The sequence below is a fragment of the Culex pipiens genome, chromosome 3 (genome assembly GCF_016801865.2).
Source record: "Culex pipiens pallens isolate TS chromosome 3, TS_CPP_V2, whole genome shotgun sequence".
Taxonomy (NCBI): domain Eukaryota; kingdom Metazoa; phylum Arthropoda; class Insecta; order Diptera; family Culicidae; genus Culex; species Culex pipiens.
In genome coordinates, this window is record NC_068939.1 from 50,729,882 (window position 1) to 50,748,789 (window position 18,908).

At 37.1% G+C, this 18,908-nt stretch overlaps 2 protein-coding genes across 5 annotated transcripts in view; one reads left to right on the forward strand and one right to left on the reverse strand.

Annotated features, from left to right (window-relative positions):
* Positions 1-18,908, forward strand: part of LOC120418512 (serine/threonine-protein phosphatase 4 regulatory subunit 1-like) — a 242,502-nt gene that overhangs the window by 138,242 nt on the left and 85,352 nt on the right. The window lies entirely within an intron of this gene.
* Positions 17,865-18,902, reverse strand: LOC128093430 (uncharacterized). The gene is made up of 2 exons (XM_052710152.1): positions 18,666-18,902; positions 17,865-18,528 (listed from the first exon to the last, which is right to left on the reverse strand). Exons 1-2 carry the CDS (start codon positions 18,690-18,692, stop codon positions 18,175-18,177), a joined length of 381 nt encoding a protein of 126 aa, XP_052566112.1. The 5' UTR covers positions 18,693-18,902; the 3' UTR covers positions 17,865-18,174.

Here is an 18,908-nt window from a genome sequence, read left to right on the forward strand (position 1 = left end):
AGACGCAGCTATTTTGAGTAATTTTAGACCTATTTGTTTATTAAATACAGACTACAAATTATTGACAAAAATTCTGTCCAACAGAATTCAGGTATACATGTGTGACCTGATAGGGACAGGACAGAGTGCCTGCGTAGGTGATCGATCTTGTATTGATAACTTATGCGACGTTCGTCGTTTAGTAACAAGATCTGTAGAAAGTAAAAAGTTCAAAGGAATTCTATTAAGTTTGGATCTAGAAAAAGCATTCGATAAGGTTAATCACAGTTTTTTATGGAAGGTTTTAGCTAAATTTGGACTTCCAGAAACTCTTATTCAATGTATTCAAAAGCTTTACGGGAAAGCATCCTCTAGGGTTCTTTACAACGGATTTTTGACAAATGAAATTAGAATAGAATCTTCAGTAAGGCAAGGTTGCCCATTGAGCATGCTACTGTTTATTTTTTATATAGAACCATTGATACGTAAAATAGATCAAGCTGTGCTCGGGGTTCTTGCCTACGATAAGATCCTTAGAGTGATTGCATTTGCGGACGATATTAATATTTTTCTTCGAAGTTCTGAAGAGTTTGATACTGTCTTAGGTATTATCAACTCATTTTCAAATTGTTCGAAAATACGATTAAATTTAAACAAATCTTGCTTTCTTAGGTTAAACGAGTGTCGTGGAGGACCCTTTCCCGTCACTGAAGTTAGGGAATTAAAACTTTTAGGTATAACTTTCTTCAGCACATGGAGTGAAACAATTGAATTCAATTATATAAATATTATTAGTAGCATTAAATATAGAATAAATCAAAACAATTTTCGTGCAATGAGTTTATTGGATAAGGTTTGGTATGTTAACACTTTTCTGATGTCAAAATTATGGTATCTTGCACAGGTTTTTCCTCCCAAAAACAAGCATATTGCGTTAATAAGGAAAGTAATTGGGATGTTCTTGTGGAAATCTTGTATTTTCCGCGTGGATAGACGACAACTTTACTTAGATATTGACCGGGGAGGGCTGGGTCTTATTGATCCCGAGGAAAAATGTAAATCTCTTTTTATAAGAAATATTTTGAACCGACTGGGCAATGAAAAATACCTGTTGGACTTTAAATTTTTGCCACGGTTGACTAGAAACGGGAAAGATTGGATTCTTGAAGCTAAAGAATTGGATGGGGAAAATTTGAATAGCACCAAGGCATTGTACCGATTTTTGCTTTTCAAGAATAACTTCAAGCCTCGAGTTGAAACTGAATTTTATCAAATTTCGTGGCCACCTTTGTGGGAAGTTTTTAAAAGGAATTTTTTGTTATCGTATGATAAATCCAAATTATATTTATTGTTCAACGATCTAATCCCAAATAAAAGAAAATTAATTCAATATAACATAGGAAGAGTAGACAGCGAATTATGCGATTTTTGTGGATTTGTGGATTCAAACTATCATCGAATTAGGGAATGTAAAGTTGGCAAAGAAGTCCGTGAATGGGTTCAACAGATTCTAAGAGTTAGATATGGGGTAAACATGGTTGGAATTGAAGACGTCTTGTCCTGGTGTATCCAAGACAATTGTCCCCTACAGAAAGCAGCGGTGTGGTTATCTGCTCATTATGTCGCTTACTGTGTGGGTAAATTTCCCGTCCTTAGCTTGTTCGTTTTCCAGAAAAGCATACGGGAATTTAGATGGAACAATAGAGAACTTGTTAGGCAGAACTTTGGAGTGCATTTAAATATTTGCTAGATATAGAAGGTAGGAGAAAGAAGGAATAGAAAGTTGCGTGCTGGGAAAATGTAAAATGTAAAATTAAAATTGTTTCAATAAAGACATGATTTTATAAAAAAAAAAAAAAAAAAAATAAATAAAAAATGCATTTTTTCAATATTTCGGGACCGCCATTTTGGCCGCCATCTTGTTTTAAAAATTTCTGAATCACTTTAGAGTAGTTTAGAGCTCAACAAAAATAAGACAGCGAATATTTTTTTTCGTGCTTCGATTATGGGACAATCCATACACCACGTGGACGCTTGGGGGGGGGGGGGGGATGGGAATGGTGATTGTCCACGAACCATACATAAAAGTTTTATTTTGTATGGATAATAGTCCACGAGGGGCGGGGGGTTGATATTCCCAAAAAAGTGTTCACGTGGTTTATGGATGGTCCCTATCCGGAGTTTTTTATTATCTGAAGTGAAATTTTGCCAAGGCCTTCGGATAATCGAGTCTGGACTGTACCCAAAAGAAGCTATGACTTGAGAACGGAACATTTCACCAAAAAAATTGTTAACTTCAATATTTTTATGAAAATTAAAGTTTAATCAACTGAAAACCAGTTAAAATGCATTTTCCCGCGTTTATAACCATATTTAGCATGTTTGAACTCCTTTGAAAACATTTTAAATTTTCATTTTTTTTTTGCGAAAAAAAAATTCCCTCAATACCTCGATATTTTCAAAACTAATGATTGGAAAGCAACTGTACGCCTGTGAAATGCATTTTAAAACACTTTTTTCATCCAAATGTTGAAACCTAGGCTTGTAATTTAAATTTTTACATTTATTTTTTTATTTTTTTGCCCTCACCCCCCCCCCCTCGACTTTGGTCAGAGCCGAGGGACATAAACTTCAAAAAATATTTGCAACGGCCTAAATAACAAAAAAAAATCCGTTTACCTTCTTCTTCATAAAAGTCTTGCCGAAGATACCAAAACGATTAGAAAAAAACCCTTCTCAAGAAACAGAATAACCAGTCCCCAAAATTGTATTGAGACTTGTATGGAAAAACTAATTGCAACTGATGCAAAATGATTTCTTGTGACACAGGGAAAATGCATGGACAAAATTTCATCCAAATCAAAAAAATTTAATTAAAAAATCGCAAAAAAAAAAAATCGTGAAGAGAACTACTCTGCCTCCAAAGTTTCATAAATGAATCACTGAATTAATCATGTTTTATTGTTTTATAATAAACATTAAAAATTCTAGAAAAACGTTCAAAAAATAGTACTGTTGTCATTTTTGATTTTCAGTTGATCTGTCAATAACGGAGTAGCAACTCATTTGGCAGTCAACCATGATCCTGCTCATGCTTACGCTCAAAAAATAATATTGTTGTCAGAATTATGTTTTATATGCATACAAAAGTTCAATTCGGAGAGGTTGATAATTAGGTGGTTGAATATCACCTCTTTTTCGAGTGATTTTATTTAAATTTATGTCGAAAAGTGCACTTATGCTTAAAGATTAAACTTTTTTCAAGGTAAAATTGCAATTTTTTTCTGACGCATAATCTGTCCACATTTTAAGAAAAAATTACCATGATACCATGATTTTATAATTCGTTAGGAATTTTAGTTTTTGTCTGTAAACTTTTAAAAACAGTTAAAAGCTACCAAAATTTCGCACTGAGGCATTAAAAAATTAACTTGTATTGTTCAAAAACGTTCAGCGCCACACCAAATCTGGACCGATAATAATAAACAACAATCCATCAACAAAAAAATAAACCTTTACGTCGTCGGCGTCATCATCGTACAGGGGTCTCTCTTGGTGTGGCCCATGGTCGTCGTCGTCGTCCCGGTCTTTACCGTTGATGGTGTCCGGCGCGAGCTCATTTCTAAAGCTCATATATAGGCAAGAATTTTTCTCACGAATATAAAATTGATAATATATTAACATTTATTCCTTTTCTCGCTTCCACGCGGGCTTACCATAACGAGGGTTGTGGGGGGAGGGGAGGAACTTCCAGGCTTCTCGCCAGGTTGACCTGGGCGTTAGGGTGGATCAATTTGTTTGTTTTCAAATATAGAAAGAAATTATGTTACATCAAGTTTAGACAATATTTGTACTTTTACAAAGATGTTCTTAGTGATTTCAATTTAATTTTTATTTTCCCAAAAAATCAACCAATTTACTCTCTTCTCCATCATCCATATTCACCCTGGCTGACCACGGTTTGGCAAGGCGCTGTTTTTCTTTTCTTCGCTCCACCGATATGGATATTAGGGCTCCCTGGACTGACTTGGCTGGCTGGCTGCTGGAAGAAGGTTCCCGTGGTTGTTTGCTGCTGCCTTATATTCGTATTTTACTGCCTTGTCGCCTTTTTATCGCGTTTTATCGTCGCTACGTGTTTTTCCAGTCGCGCAGAGTTTCTTTATTTGGTGCGCGCGCGGTGGCGGCTGCTTTCAAGCGCCTCGCTGGGCCCCAGGCGCCTTCTCCTTGGAATTCTGGTGGTGGGGAAAGGCTCATCCACCCCCACCTCCGTGCCCGTTTTTCGCCGGCGGGGGCGCCCTTGAGATGGCTTAGTTAGGTTATGTTGTGTTGTGGTGCGGTGGCGGTGTGTGGTTGTGTTTGCTTTCTCAGGGCTTTACAGATTTTTGCTTCCTTTATTGTGGAAATATTTTTAATAACCTGCAATATTGCTCGAGGAAACGCTCTCGCAGTGTGGCCCAGTGTATAGACTTCGATGCAAGAATAACTTGACACATAATATTACAGCAAAGTATCGCTGTTTGCTTTTGCATTAAAATTTATGTTCGAATTAGATCTACTTAAATCTTTACGTAACACATGATTATCCAATTTTGTCGAACCATCTATTGACATTTTGGCTCAATTCTGAGGGAAGAATCAAATTCAGCGGGCAAAATTACATGGGAAAAAGATATTTAGGGTGGTACCATGCACTTTTCGCTTGAAAATTAAAATTTTTCGAATTATAAATGAGCAATTCTCTGAGATTTCGGTCATTCGATTTTTTTTGTATTTTTTAATCCGGCTGAAACTTTTTTGGTGCCTTCGGTATGCCCAAAGAAGCCATTTTGCATAATTAGTTCGTTCATATAATTTTACATACAAATTTGGCAGCTGTCCATACAAAAATGATATGTGAAAATTCAAAAATCTGTATCATCATTGGGGTCGTTACCCTGTTCGCAGCAACATCGCCTGTGTTGATGCTCCGCGAATTTTTTTTCGATTTACGGTGAAAGTGCGTTGTTTTAATCGCGAGTTCTTCCCCGCACGATGGGCAGGAACACCCGCGGCCGTGGCAGCTCGAGTGCACCTCGAGGACGTGGCCGGGCCAGTTCCTGCAGCAGCATCGGAAAGACCTCCTCGTCTGGCTCCAAACGGTCAACAAACCTGCTGAAGCTGCCATCCAACTACGTACCTGCGCGTAGCCCCATACGTACGCGTGGACTAGCGGCACTTGCCAACCCGGATCAGCCCGGAACCAGTGGATTGTCCACCAACAAGCCGGGAACTTCCTCGACGGCGGTTCCAACCTCAAACGGTTTCGCTGCGTTGTCTGATGACAACAAAGGAGACGACGACGACGACGTCAGTGGTGGCGATGGTGTTACTACTACACCGTCGCAGGCTAAGGGCACCTCCACCTCGGGGGAGCAAGAGTCAAAAAAATCGAACAAAAAAATGCCACCGATTACAGTGCCTGGTCGCCCAGCTGTTGAAATCGAGGGAGCATTGGCGGATGCCGACTGTCAATACCTGATGCGTATTAACAAGTCGTCCGTAAACATCATCACACGAGATCGCCCGCGTTTCGAGAAAGTGCTGAAAACGCTGAAAGATGCAAACATTCAGTACTACACGCATGATTCGCCGGAAAACCTTCCGGTAAAGGTAGTGGTGACTGGGTTCTCCATCCTAGTGCCACCCAAGGAATTCGTGGATGTAATTCTCGCGAAAAAAAATATTTATCCGCGAGAAGCTAAAGTGCTCTCGCATAAGGTAACCGAGGTCGGAGACCAGATTCTCTGGCTGCTGTACTTCGAACGCGGTTCCGTTAAGATCCAGGACCTGCGCAAAGTTAAATCGCTGGAAGGATTCATGGTGAGCTGGAGATACTTCAGTAAGCGGCCTTCCGATGCTGCCCAATGTCACCGATGCCAACGTTTTGGGCACGGTTCCCGGAACTGCACTTTGGCGCCGAAGTGTGTCAAGTGCAGCGCAGCCCACCTCACGGCTGCATGCACGCTGCCCAAGAAAGCATCCCTGGGAAAGGACAACCAAGCCGAGCAGAACAAGCGGAACGTGAAGTGTGCTAACTGTGACGGTAACCACACTGCCAATTACCGCGGGTGCACCGCTAGGAAGACCTACCTCGAGGCGCTGGAGAAGAGGAAAAAGCCAGCACCACATTCCTCAAGGACTTCGACAGGTCAACCCTCAACCGAACCCCGTCAAACGAATCCTCCTGGATTCGGGCGTACTTACGCCAGCGTGGCGGCTACCGCAAACGGTCCAACCCCGGACAGCAACAGTGATGGTGATTTATTCACCCTCACCGAATTCCTCTCCCTTGCGAGGGACATGTTTATGCGACTCAACACTTGCCGAAACAAGCTGGAGCAGTTCTTCGCGCTGCAAGAGCTGATGGGGAAGTACCTATGCCCTGCATAGGTGCAAGCTCACACACTGTGGAATAGTCTTCGCCTTCAGTAACGAACTGATTTTTTTTCTGTGATATATATTTAAGCTTTCCTATCCTCCTTCTCTTTCCATAGTAATAGTAGCAGTTATTTTAGAAAGTTTTTTCTGCTCTCGCTTAACCGACTGAAACTGAATTTATTTCATCCAATTGATTATATTTGAATTTATTTGTAGTTGTAAGGATCTCCAAAACTCTGCATTCTGTTATTAGTTAAGCAAATTGTATTCTGATTAGTACAACAAATAAACATGAATTGAATTGAATTGAATTGAAAAAAATCTGTATCTTTTGAAGGAATTTTTTGATCGATTTGGTGTCTTCGGCAAAGTTGTTGGTATGGATATGGACTGCACTGAAAAAAATGATACGGAAAATTTCACTTTTTGTCACTAAAACTTGATTTGCAAAAAAACACTATTTTTATTTTTTTTTTTTTGATGTTTTAGAGGACATCAAATGCCAACTTTTCAGAAATTTCCAGAATGGGCAAAAAATCTTTGACCGAGTAATGATTTTTTGAATCAATACAGAGTTATTCAAAAAATCGAAATATTGGTCGCAAACATTTTTCAACTTCAGTTTTCGATGTAAAATCGAATTTGCAATCAAAAAGTACTTAACTGAAATTTTGATAAAGTGCACCGTTTTCAAGTTGTAGCCATTTTTAGGTAACTTTTTTGAAAATAGTCGCAGTTTTTCATTTTTTTTTAAATTAGTGCCCATGTTTGCCCACCTTTGAAAAAAATATTTTTGAAAAGCTGAGAAAATTCTCTATATTTTGCTTTATTGAACTTATTGATACGACCCTTAGTTGCTGAGATATTGCCATGCAAAGGTTAAAAAACACCCAAACAACCCACCATTTTCTAATGTCGATATATCAGCAACTAATGGTCGGATATACATTTTAAAAATATGAAACATTCGTGAAATTTTCCGATCTTTTCGAATAAAATATTTTCAAAAATTTAAAATCAAGACTAACATTTCAAACAGTCAAAACATTCAATATTACGCCCGTTTCAATTTTACATCGAAAATTGAAGTTGAAAAATTGGTGCGACCAATATTTCGATTTTTTTTAAAAATCTGTATTGATTCAAAAAATCAGAACTCGGTCAAAGATTTTTTGCCCATTCTGGAAATTTCTGAAAAGTTGGCATTTGATGTCCTCTAAAACATATCAAAAAATAAAAAAAAATAAAAATAGTTTTTTTTTGTGCAAATCAAGTTTTAGTGACAAAAAGTGAAATAAAAAATCACCAGTTTTTTTTACCGTGTATATTTTTTTTTTCAGTGTAGTCCATATCCTTTGCCGAAGACACCAAATCGATCAAAAAATTCCTTCAAAAGATACAGATTTTTGAATTTTCACAAATCATTTTTGTATGGATAGCTGCCAAATTTGTATGGAAAATTATATGAACGAACTAATGATGCAAAATGGCTTCTTTGGGCATACCGAAGGCACCAAAAAAGTTTCAGCCGGATTAAAAAATACAAAAATTAAAATTAAAGAAAAAAGACCGATTCCGAAGAGAACTGCTCAAATATCTCGAGTTTTGAGAAGAATCCTCCGAGTTTTTTCAGCGTTACCAGTCCAAAATTATGTTTTTTTCAATACGTAAATATTGGTTTTTAAGAGCACCAATTTAGTGCTCAGAATATCAGTTTTCTCTGAAATTTGACCCTGACATGTTGGTTTAAAAATATGTTTGAGGTTTGCCAAGATTTTCTGGTAAGTCGTCTTTGGAAAAATGGCTTTGAAATTTTATTTTGAATTTTGACAGGGACAAATATAAAAGAAAATTGAGTTGTAGCGGATTATGAATTAAATTTACCAAGTATCTTTCAAATCATGTTTTCAGTTTTGTGGACTCTTGCGCTTTTTCCTGAGATAAAATCTAAGCTATTTTGGTCATCCAGCGACATCCGAATTATATGATCAAAGTGATGCTGCTTATCAAAAAGCCTCCACCCCGAACCCCACCCCCATTTAATAAAATTTCCATGACAACCCAGTCAGTCCTTTGAGGAATCCGTTTCGGGCCGCGGGCACAAGCCTTTTTTCCTGGCTGTCAACTTTGCCGGGAACTCGGACGCAGCAAATATAGGCCCCTTTTTCTGTTTAATCAATCTGGTATCTTGTTCCATGTTTAAACATCGAGCGAAGATAAAAAAAAACACAAACTCTGCTGCAAGAAGCACTTTTCCTGCGAGCAGCAGCCCGGATGTAATCATCCGTTGGGAAAATTGGCTGTTAATGGAAAACAACGCCCCCGGGGCACTATTTTCATTTACGGGGTTCCCGGGGAAAAGGCCGACCGACCACGGCCCCGACAAAGGAAGGTGGGAGAATTTGGAGGTTGAAAATGGACCAAAAGTTAGTTTGATGGAAATGTTGCATCGGATAATACGCTTATTTTCAACGTATGTTTGAGATTGATAAATTTGTAAAAACATGTTGCACAATTTGAATTTAGAAACATTTATTTTAAGGTTGCAGCATCAAATTTAATTTCTATAGCTGCCCATTGTGTTGGATGGAGGTTAATAGATCTGTCATGAAATTCCGCACAGGATACTAAAAAATCTTAAAAACTACCGGAAGAAATAATTTTAGGTTGCAGCATCAGATTGAACATGCAACATGTGTAACAAGGTAGATTAGAGTTTTGTAAGTCAGCCGTTTAACTCTTTCGAGCCTGATGGGTCATATAAGACCCAACTATCAAAATTTCCAAAACTAGCCTATAACTTTCGTATGGTCATAAGCAGGGCTGTGGAGTCGGAGTCGGAGCAGGAGTCGGAGGAGTCGGGTCTTTTTGGGGACCCGGAGTCGGAGTCGGAGTTGGAGTCGTCAACACTCGAACAGCTGGAGTCGGAGTCGGAGTCGGCTAAATTTAATGAGCTGGAGTCGGAGTCGGAGTCGGAGCCGACAATTTTAGATAACCCGGAGTCGGAGTCGGAGTTATCTAAAATTCAACAAAAAAAAAATATCATTTTTATCATTGTTCATCAATCAATGTGCATTTTGTTTATAACTAAGTACAAAAAAATCAAAGTGTCACGTTTAAAATGTTTTAAACTGACAAAAAATATAAAAAAAAAGTTGCAACTAATTTTGAAATAATCATTGAATATGTTAAATATATCGATTATTTTAATGTTTACTATTTCTCTACTGAAATCTGAAAGTGTCGATCCTTGGGCAAACTATTTTGATATCATTGCAAATTATCGTTGAACGAATCTCAAGATTTCAGTTCCAAAGGACTAATAAAAAAAATTATAATAAAAATGATAGGATTTTAATTTATTTTCCAAATATTAATCAACCGGTAAGATTTTTTTCATAATGTATATGTCCCGCGCAAATATGACGGAAGGTGTTTATCATTGCAAATCAATGTACCCAAAAAAATCTTCTTGGAAAGGGGTCCTTTTGAAATATCTGTGACATAGAAAATATTTTACCGGAGGCGCACGATCATTCATAAAGCTTCGTTTTAGGTGAAGATTCAAGAAGTATCGTGCGCCTTTAAAATATATCGAAAATTTTAAAAATAAAATAAATAAAAAATCCCCGGGTAAAATTTTTTTATGTCGCGGATATTTGAAAAGGACCCCTTAAGCGTCCTTTCCACGAAGAAATTTTTCAGGTACATTGATTTGCAATAATAATCTCCTTCAGCCATGGCGTGATGTCCATGTACGTCTTAAATAAAAATCAATGGAGCTTTAAAAAATTGTTTCGTTTAAAATTATATTTAAAATCCAAAGTGACTTCTAGAGTAACTGTGCTTTTATAATTGTCAGCCTAAAAGTGAGCAAATTGAATTTATGTATCAAATCGATCATTAAGGCTATGTTTCTTTTAGTGATTAATTAAAAAAATAACAAATAAATATTTAAATTTTATAGTTTCTCATAAATTAAACGTTAATTTGAGGTTATGTAAATAAATCCTTATTTACTTTCAAAATTGTTCTTTTAAAAATGCCTTCAAAACTGGATTTTTTTTTAATTTCTGTTTGAATAACGTATAAAACTGGTAACCTAGAAACTTTTTTTCTGTTTAGTGATTCGAACTTATTTTCATTGAGAAAATCTTGACACTTAGAGAGTAATTAAAGATTCCTATCTATCTTTTTTTTTAATAATAGTTTACTAATTTTTGAAAAAAATAAAAAATGAAGAGTCGAAGTCGGAGTCGGAGCCAACAATTTGTTGAAAGCTGGAGTCGGAGTCGGAGTCGTCTAGAGTTGGTAGGCCGGAGTTGGAGTCGGAGTCGGAGTCGGTTGGAGCTGAAAGCCGGAGCCGGAGTCGGAGTCGGCTAAACTCAGAAAGCCGGAGTCGGAGTCGGAGTCGGAGTCGCTTGATATATGACCCGACTCCGCAGCCCTGGTCATAAGAATCATTTTCCCATCATTAACTAAAAAAATATTTTTTTACATTCAGGCCTGAAAGGGTTAAAACCGAACTTTAAAGTTTATATGTTAAAAGTTCCAAACCAAATGAAATTCAAAAAAAAATATTAGAAGAGAAATTGTGTCCATTTTTCCCTAATGTTGCCCACTGTGCAGTAATGTGCAACATTCTGAGTTCAAGAATCTGCAGGGAAAAAAGGCTGCAGTCAAAGTAGGTGGTGAAATGGTGCGAAATTTTCTCTTTTTCCATTCCATCACAACCCCTTCTTTTCGACGACGGGGGATGCATCGATAAACCGAGCAAACGGGCAGAAAATTTACGCGCGCGCGCAACAACTTGTTGATCGTCTTCCTCCGGAGTTGAGGCCTTGTTATCCTTGCAACGGAAAATCACCCTCCCAACAACTGCCTTGCATCGCAATACCCGATGGGTGTTCTAGTTGGCTTTAATTTTTTAATGGGACACTTTTTTTTTGAATATTCTTTACATTGTCCCACATGTTTCAAACTTGTTGAACTAATGTTATTTATGTTGCAGGTCATATTTTTGCAACAAAAAACATGTTGCAATAGCTTTATTCAAAGGACATCAATATGTTTTGCAAAATACAACAAATACGTTGCAATCACGTTGCCAATCCTGGCTTTGCAACATGAAAAAACCGTGAGCCTACTCGTCACAACTTCTAACATGTTGCAACCATTTTTTTTTTGCAATCATTCCACCCCTATCCTAGCCGGAGGGGGCGTGGACCAACCGTGGCGGAATGGCCCCTTTCGCATTTTAATTACACGCTTCATTACATTACCTCCACTTTGGAGTGGAGAAGACAAATTGATACAACTCTGGGTGGGTGTAAGTGTGTGACAGGGAAAGAAGTGCCGCCAACAGTTTCGGCGCGTGGGATTTTCCCGAAAGGGTGAAAATTGTTCTTGGGTGGCAACGCCCTCCGATCATCGCCAGGTGGCGGTTGTCGAAAGTTTTTCTCGAGTTTTCTTTTTTTGTGTTTTTGTTTTTCCTCTGGGTCAATGGAATGGAAAAAAAATATATTTTTGGATGCAGTCACGATTGGTAACTGTTGCACGTGGATTTTTTTAACCATAAATTGCTTTACATTTGCAATGTTACTACAAATCAACTTAATAAGGAATACATTATAACTGTTGTCATACAAAAAAATTGTTAAACAACGATTATTATAACTGTTGTTAAACAAGATTGCTACTTTGATAGATGATTCTCAACTTTTACTAAATCTTCCTTATAAATTATAGTTTAATTGTATTGCAATTTAATAAAAAAAAATTCATGAAAATTCAAATCTTTTAAGTTTCATATTTATTTGTAGCCCAGTTTTAACAAGTACTTCAAATCTTTCCCCAAGAATTTCTACCCTGCAGCCCAAAGGTTCAAATTTTACACCGCGCGCTGACGTATGTTTCGTAGTTGACGCCGTCTTGTTAGCTCCTTGCTCCAAGCTGCTTGACTAGCCCCGCACGGTGAGTGGTGAAAAAACCTCGATCTGAAAAGAGGGGCCATTCTTCAGCGCCATCAATTCACATGAAATTTCAAAACCTTCCTGGATATTGACCTTTAAAGGGAGAATCTAAAATGTTGAAGTCTAGAATTATTTTTGGGTCATTTTGCTGAATTTGCATTATTCCTAAGAGAAAATCTTAAATGTTCAGGTTTAAAATTGCCACTGGGTCATTTCATCGAATTCTATTTTTTCCTGAATGAGAATCTTAAAAGAGAGGTCTACAATCACATCGGAGTCATTTCGTCGAATTTGCCTTTTTTCAAAGAGAGAATCTTAAAAGTTGAGGTCTATAATTGCCTCTAGGTCATTTCACCTAGTTTACGTTTTTCCTAAGAGAAAATCTTAAATGTGGTTTAAAATTGCCTGTGGGTCATTTCGCCGAATCATCTTTTTTTTCAAATAGTGAATCTTAAAAGTTGAGGTCTATAATTGCCTCTGGGTCATTTCGCCGAATTTGCATTTTATTCATATTAAAAGTTTAAGTCTAAAATTGTCACAGGGACATTTCGCCGAATTCGCATTTTTCCCAAAGAGAGAGTCTTAAAATATGAGGTCTAAAATTGCGACTGAGTAATTTCGTCGAATTTGATTTTTTTTTCCAAAGAGAGAATCTTAAAAGTTACGGTCTAAAATTGCCTCTGGGCCTCTGGGTCATTTCACCGAATTATCTTTTTTTCAAAGATTGAATCTTTAAAGTTGAGGTCTAGAATTGCCACTGGGACATTTCGCCGAATTTGCATTTTTCCAAAAGAGAGAGTCTTAAAATTTGATGTCTAAAATTACGACTGAGTAATTTCGTCGAATTTGATTTTTTCCAAAGTGAGAATCTTAAAAGTTACGGTCTAAAATTGCCTCTGGGTCATTTCACCGAATTATCATTGTTTGAGCAAAGAGTAAATCTTAAAAGTTGAGGTCTAGAATTGCCTCTTGGTCATTTCGTCGAATTTTCATGTTATCCATAGAGAGAATCTTAAAAGTTTAGGTCTAGAATTGCCACTGGGACATTTTGCCGAATTTGCATTTTATTCATAGAGAAAATCTTAAAAGCTGAGGTCTAGGATTGCCACTGGGAGATTTCGCCGAATTCTCATTTTTCCCAAAGAGTGAAGGTCTAAAATTGCCTCTGGGTAATTCCACCGAATTTGCATGTTTCCAAAGAGATAATCTTAAGAGTTAAGTTGAGGTCTAGAATTGCCTGTGGGTCATTTCGCCGAATTATTATTTTTCATTTCAAAGAGTGAATCTTAAGAGTTTAGGTTTAGAATTGCCTCTGGGTCATTTCGTCGAATTATTATTTTCACTTTTGGGTCATTTTGCCGAATTTGTATTCCTTCTAAGAGAGAATTTAAAAAGGTTTAGAACTGAATCTGAGCCATTTCGCCGAATTTATTTTTTCAATCTAAAAAGTTGCGGTCTTAAATTGCCTCTAGGCCATTTCGTCGAGTTTTCATTTCACCGATTTGGACATCTACACAGAAAAAAAGTTGAATTTTGGAATGTTGAAAATTTGGTAGGTTGAATATTACCTCTTTTTTTGAGTAATATTACATAAAAAATGTGTAAAAATGTGAACCTGATGAATATTCATCAAAAACTGATGAAAATTCATCATTTTCTGGGGTAAAATTAATCATTTTTTTTTGCCACAAAATCTGTCACCATTTCCTGATGAATATAACTATAATTTTTTTTTCTGTGATAGTCGAATGTATCATTTCATTCCATTAATATGTCCAAAGATCATTTTACCGAATGTGCCATTTCACTCAAACGAACATTTCATGGAATGAGTCATGTCATTTCATCCAACAAAACTTAAAGTTAAATGAGTCATTTTATCTAGAGTGCCATTTCACCTAAAACGTCACTTTATCGAAAATGACATTTCATCTAAATTTTTATATTGTCGCATAAATTGACTGTTGAAAAGATGGTTATGTTCTAAAATTCCTAAAATTCGGTGAAACGACCATTCATTGAGTTGGTCAATTCCCCCTTCTCCCAACAACGGTTTCTTCAAGTGTCCGTCGAAGGCATCCAAATTGGGCGCTATTTAACATATCATAACAAACAACATCAGCCAGCCCCCAAATTTCATGCCCACGACTGCTGCTGCATGGTGGTGGTGGCGAAAGGCCGAAAGAAAGTTGTTGTTTTTTTTTTTCGTTTTCCAAGAAGTGGCCATCGATGGACCGATCGAGCGTCAAATAGTTGGAATTTTTGGAATATTTTAGGCTGGCGGCCACATGCCCACGGGGCCTCCCGCTCGCAGCATATTGTTACGGAATGATGATCGCGAAGCCCTGGAATGTTGAGGCCCGACCTGATGGTAGCGATTTGGGGTGGTGTGATTTAGAACTGGTTGATCGATTAGTCGCATTAAAATTATGAGAAATTATGAAAAAAAAAAATAAGTATTGTAACTTTCGTCATCTTTCAAGCAGTATAACTTATTAAATGGACTCTCTAAATTTGTGTTCCCTCATACCACCCTTACCAACACAACAAGGTGTGTAAGTGTGCTCTGTTATGGCTCTGGCTCTCTGCTAATAAATTTGTTCATCGATAAAGTTTTAATAGGCTTTAAATTGTTTTACGGTAAATTCACGGTTTCCTCACGCGCCCCCTCCCCCCTTGCCCGGTGTCCTCCGGGCAAAGTCCCGTGTTGTGTGAATAATTAATTAACGATTTTAATTTAGGTGGGGGTCAGATTTCACAAATTCTCGGGATTTTTCGGGCGCATGAAGATGTACTGAATACTGAATGGGGTTATTTGATTGATTTGTTGCTGCCGTTGAGTGAAATGAAGTGGTTTATGAGTGAATAATAATCACTGATCACAATAATCACTGATTATGCTTTGATTAGGAGAGTGTTTTAGGTCCCTTTTTTGTTGACATAAATGTCGTAATCAAACTAATTAAAATGTTCTTTTTTGTTAGTACCTTTTAAAAATTTTAGTTCAATTTTTAATCCAATATCATTTTTTTTTTCAAAGATTGATTGAAGATTGAAGATCTTATTTTGTGAAATATTTTTAAATGTATTAGGCCGCTGAAAATATAATGAAAAAAAAACAAATTTAAAAACCTGGATTTTTCTTCTTTTCATGTATTTATTATTTCAGAAAAGTCCTAATAATAACCTTCAACTTCGGGAGCGTTCTTTTATTACATAACGCAGTTGGATGAAGTGGGGTTCGAAGGCACTCAAAATTTGTAAAATTTGTATTCGGAAAAAAAAGCCAAACTTTGAAGGTCTGTACCGAGCTCCAGGGTGCTCCAAACTTCAATGATATATATACCAACAGATGCACAAGGATCTGGCCTTAACGCCAATGATGTTGAAAATAAATGCTTCAGTGGCCAAAATGCCTCAAAAAGTGACATTTTTGAAAAAATCTTTTTTTACGGGTTAAATCCCATTCAAAATTCAAATGCAAAGCGCCAGCTCCTGTTATGTCCAATCAAGCTCATATTTTGGATTTGGGCTCAATACGCCCACCAGAACAAACCCTTGAATGCCCGCCAAACAGTCATTTTTGTTACACTCTAATACTTAGCCTTGCAAATAATTCAAGTAAGGAAAAAATAATAGGGTATCATGAAGCTTGCAATGTTAAAAAACATTAAAATATGGTGAAATATATCTGATCTTAATACATTTCAGTATATCGAGTGTAAAAATGTGTACGTTGTGAACTCCATTTTTGCTCCATTTCATTATTTAATTTTTCGTTTCATTTTTCATAGACCGGACGTGATTTTTTTATTTATTTTTTTGCAAGGGTTATTGAAATTACGCTGAAACATTTCTAGAGTTTTTTTTTATCAGGTCCTATAAACATATGAAAGACAATAGTTTATTGGTCCTTTTCAAAAAAAACTCTGGATTTATCGACAATATTTATAATATAAATGTTTACCTTTTCTTCTATTTCAGGTATGTTTCAACATTTTAAATGCAGAATTGGTGAGCATGAATGGATCTCGATATTCTTATCTTATCCCTCTACATTATTTTAAAAGTAATAAGGCCGATGCAAATATTTTTCAAAGTTTTTGTCCCTCGGCTCTGGCCGAGGTCGAGGGGGGGGGCAAAAAAATTAAAAAAAAATAAATATTGAAATAACAAGCCATAGTTTCAGCATTTGCATGGAAAAAGTGTTTCAAAATGCATTTTACACTAGTTTAGTTGTTTTGAAATCATTAACATTCAAAAAATAAAAGATTTGACGAAAACAAAAATTTAAGCGAAAAAAAAACTTAAACACCAAAAATTTTCAAAAATTCTAATGATTTTTAAATTAACCCAAACATGCTAAAAATGAATCTAAACGCAGGGAAATGTATTTTACATTGATTTCAGCTGATTGAAATTTTCAAGTTTTCTGAAAAAAAAATCCCCTTTTTTTTTTGGGGAGACAAAAACTTAAAATAAAATTTGTACCAGCCTAATTTGAAAACTGTCAAAATTAAGTTTGAATTCCAATTATTTCTGTTTTAAGGTCTATCAAGCAGATTATGTTTTGTTAGAATTTAAATATGCGGTTTTGATGATTGTAAGGGGATCTCTAAGAGAAAAATTAACATGAGAAAGCTGCATGACTTCCAAATGACGTGTCTTCCCGATCGAAGATAAACTAGCCTTCAGTGTGACGATGCTGTGAGTTATTCTGGATAAACTGCTACACTAATCTTATTATGGGTTAAACCAGCCTACAAGGTTGACACACCATTCATTTTAAGAGCAAATCTTTTCGTAAACTTCTACAAGATCATAAGCTTTGAAAGATTTTAGGATGCTAAGAATTTTAGTTTAATTATTTGTTGGTTGAATTTTTTCTTGGAATTAATGAGTCTATGTTGACGATTGATCCTAACTCAAATAAAAACAAGTTATTTTTTGAACAGCTGATAAATTGGTTTCAACTGTTCTGAAAACTTGTGATTGTTGATTAACACTGGAACGCCCAACGCATGTCCAACTTACACGGACGCCCAAGCCTCCCAAAAAAGTTGGAACGGTAACTTCAACTCGCTGGTTCTCGGGCATAACTCAACCAATCAAGATGATTCTTCTTTCCAGTGATTTGTTAGAATGTCTAGATGATCCTAGAACTTTGCAGAACTTAATTTGATCAAATCTGTAATTTCTGCGACCGAAAACATCGTTCCACCTTTTTTCAAAACGACTGCCTCCGCGGAATTTTTGGCGAATTTTTTTTTACACGAGAAAAAAAAAGTTGGAACGATGTTTTTGATCGCAAAAATTACAGATTTGATCAAATTAAGTTCTGCCAAGTTCTAGGATCATCTAGACATTCTAACAAATCACTGGAAAGAAGAATCATCTTGATTGGTTGAGTTATGCCCGAGAACCAGCGAGTTGAAGTTACCGTTCCAACTTTTTTGGAGCCTTGGGCGTTAGAATGTTAAGATGAAATCGATAGCCATTTTACAATATTTTAGATACACAGAAAAAAATCCGATGGTAAAATCGCATCAAAAAGCATGCACATCACCTTTGTGAAAAAAAACGCTTAAAATTACATCCATGAATGTACACCCAGAAATGTGTAATATTACACAAAGCCCATTTTTGGGCCAGGGATAGATATCGAATTGGTTTCTACCTAGAAATGTCATGTCAAACATAAACAAACGAAATATTTATTCTCAACCTGATTTATTGCGTATAATTTTCTCTTAAACACTTGAACTTTGCTATTTAATTCTTCGCAAGGAGGTCGTTTGCACTATTTCTAATTTTCTTTTCCTGCCAGCTCGGACACTTTGTGTCGTTCCGAATCGTTTGATCGGCTTACAGAGTGAAGTTCGTGTGTTGGCCATGCGCTGTCTTTCCCGGCGACCAGCTCGGACATCCGTTTGTAAGGGTTTCTTGTTGAGCTGTAGAATTGATGCTGGTACAATCTTGCCCAAACGACCGCAATCACACCGGAATCCAACTGAGGGCAATTTGCCGTAATGCGTTCCGTAACCGATGATGTACTGCAGCACGACCGGGTCGACGCACTCAATGCTGGCCGCCCAACTCGCGAAGGATTTCCCGTTTCCCATTCCAGATTTTGATGGATGAATCGAGTTCCGGGCTGATCCTGGGGAAAAAATAAAACAAAACGATGTGGATGAAAAACATGAACACTTCGCAGATCACGCAGCAAAAGTTTCAGGTCACGTTGATTCTGGGTGCCCTCTAGCAGCAGAGACCGTCCCGAGGGTCAATTTAACTTACATTCGCAGTCGCGGCTGCATGCTGCATCACTGAATCTTACAATCCTACGTTATGCCGGCCAGCGTCACGCTGTAAATCATCATCTGCAGCAACAGGTTTCTCTTGGTCACGTCGCCCACCTCACCGAGGTAGAACGAGTTGCACGAGATGGCTTCGAAGAAGGTCTGGCACTTTTCGACGGCAACCGCTCGCCGCCGGCCAGGATGATCATCGTGCTCTGCTTGGTTTGGTTCTTGGAGCTTT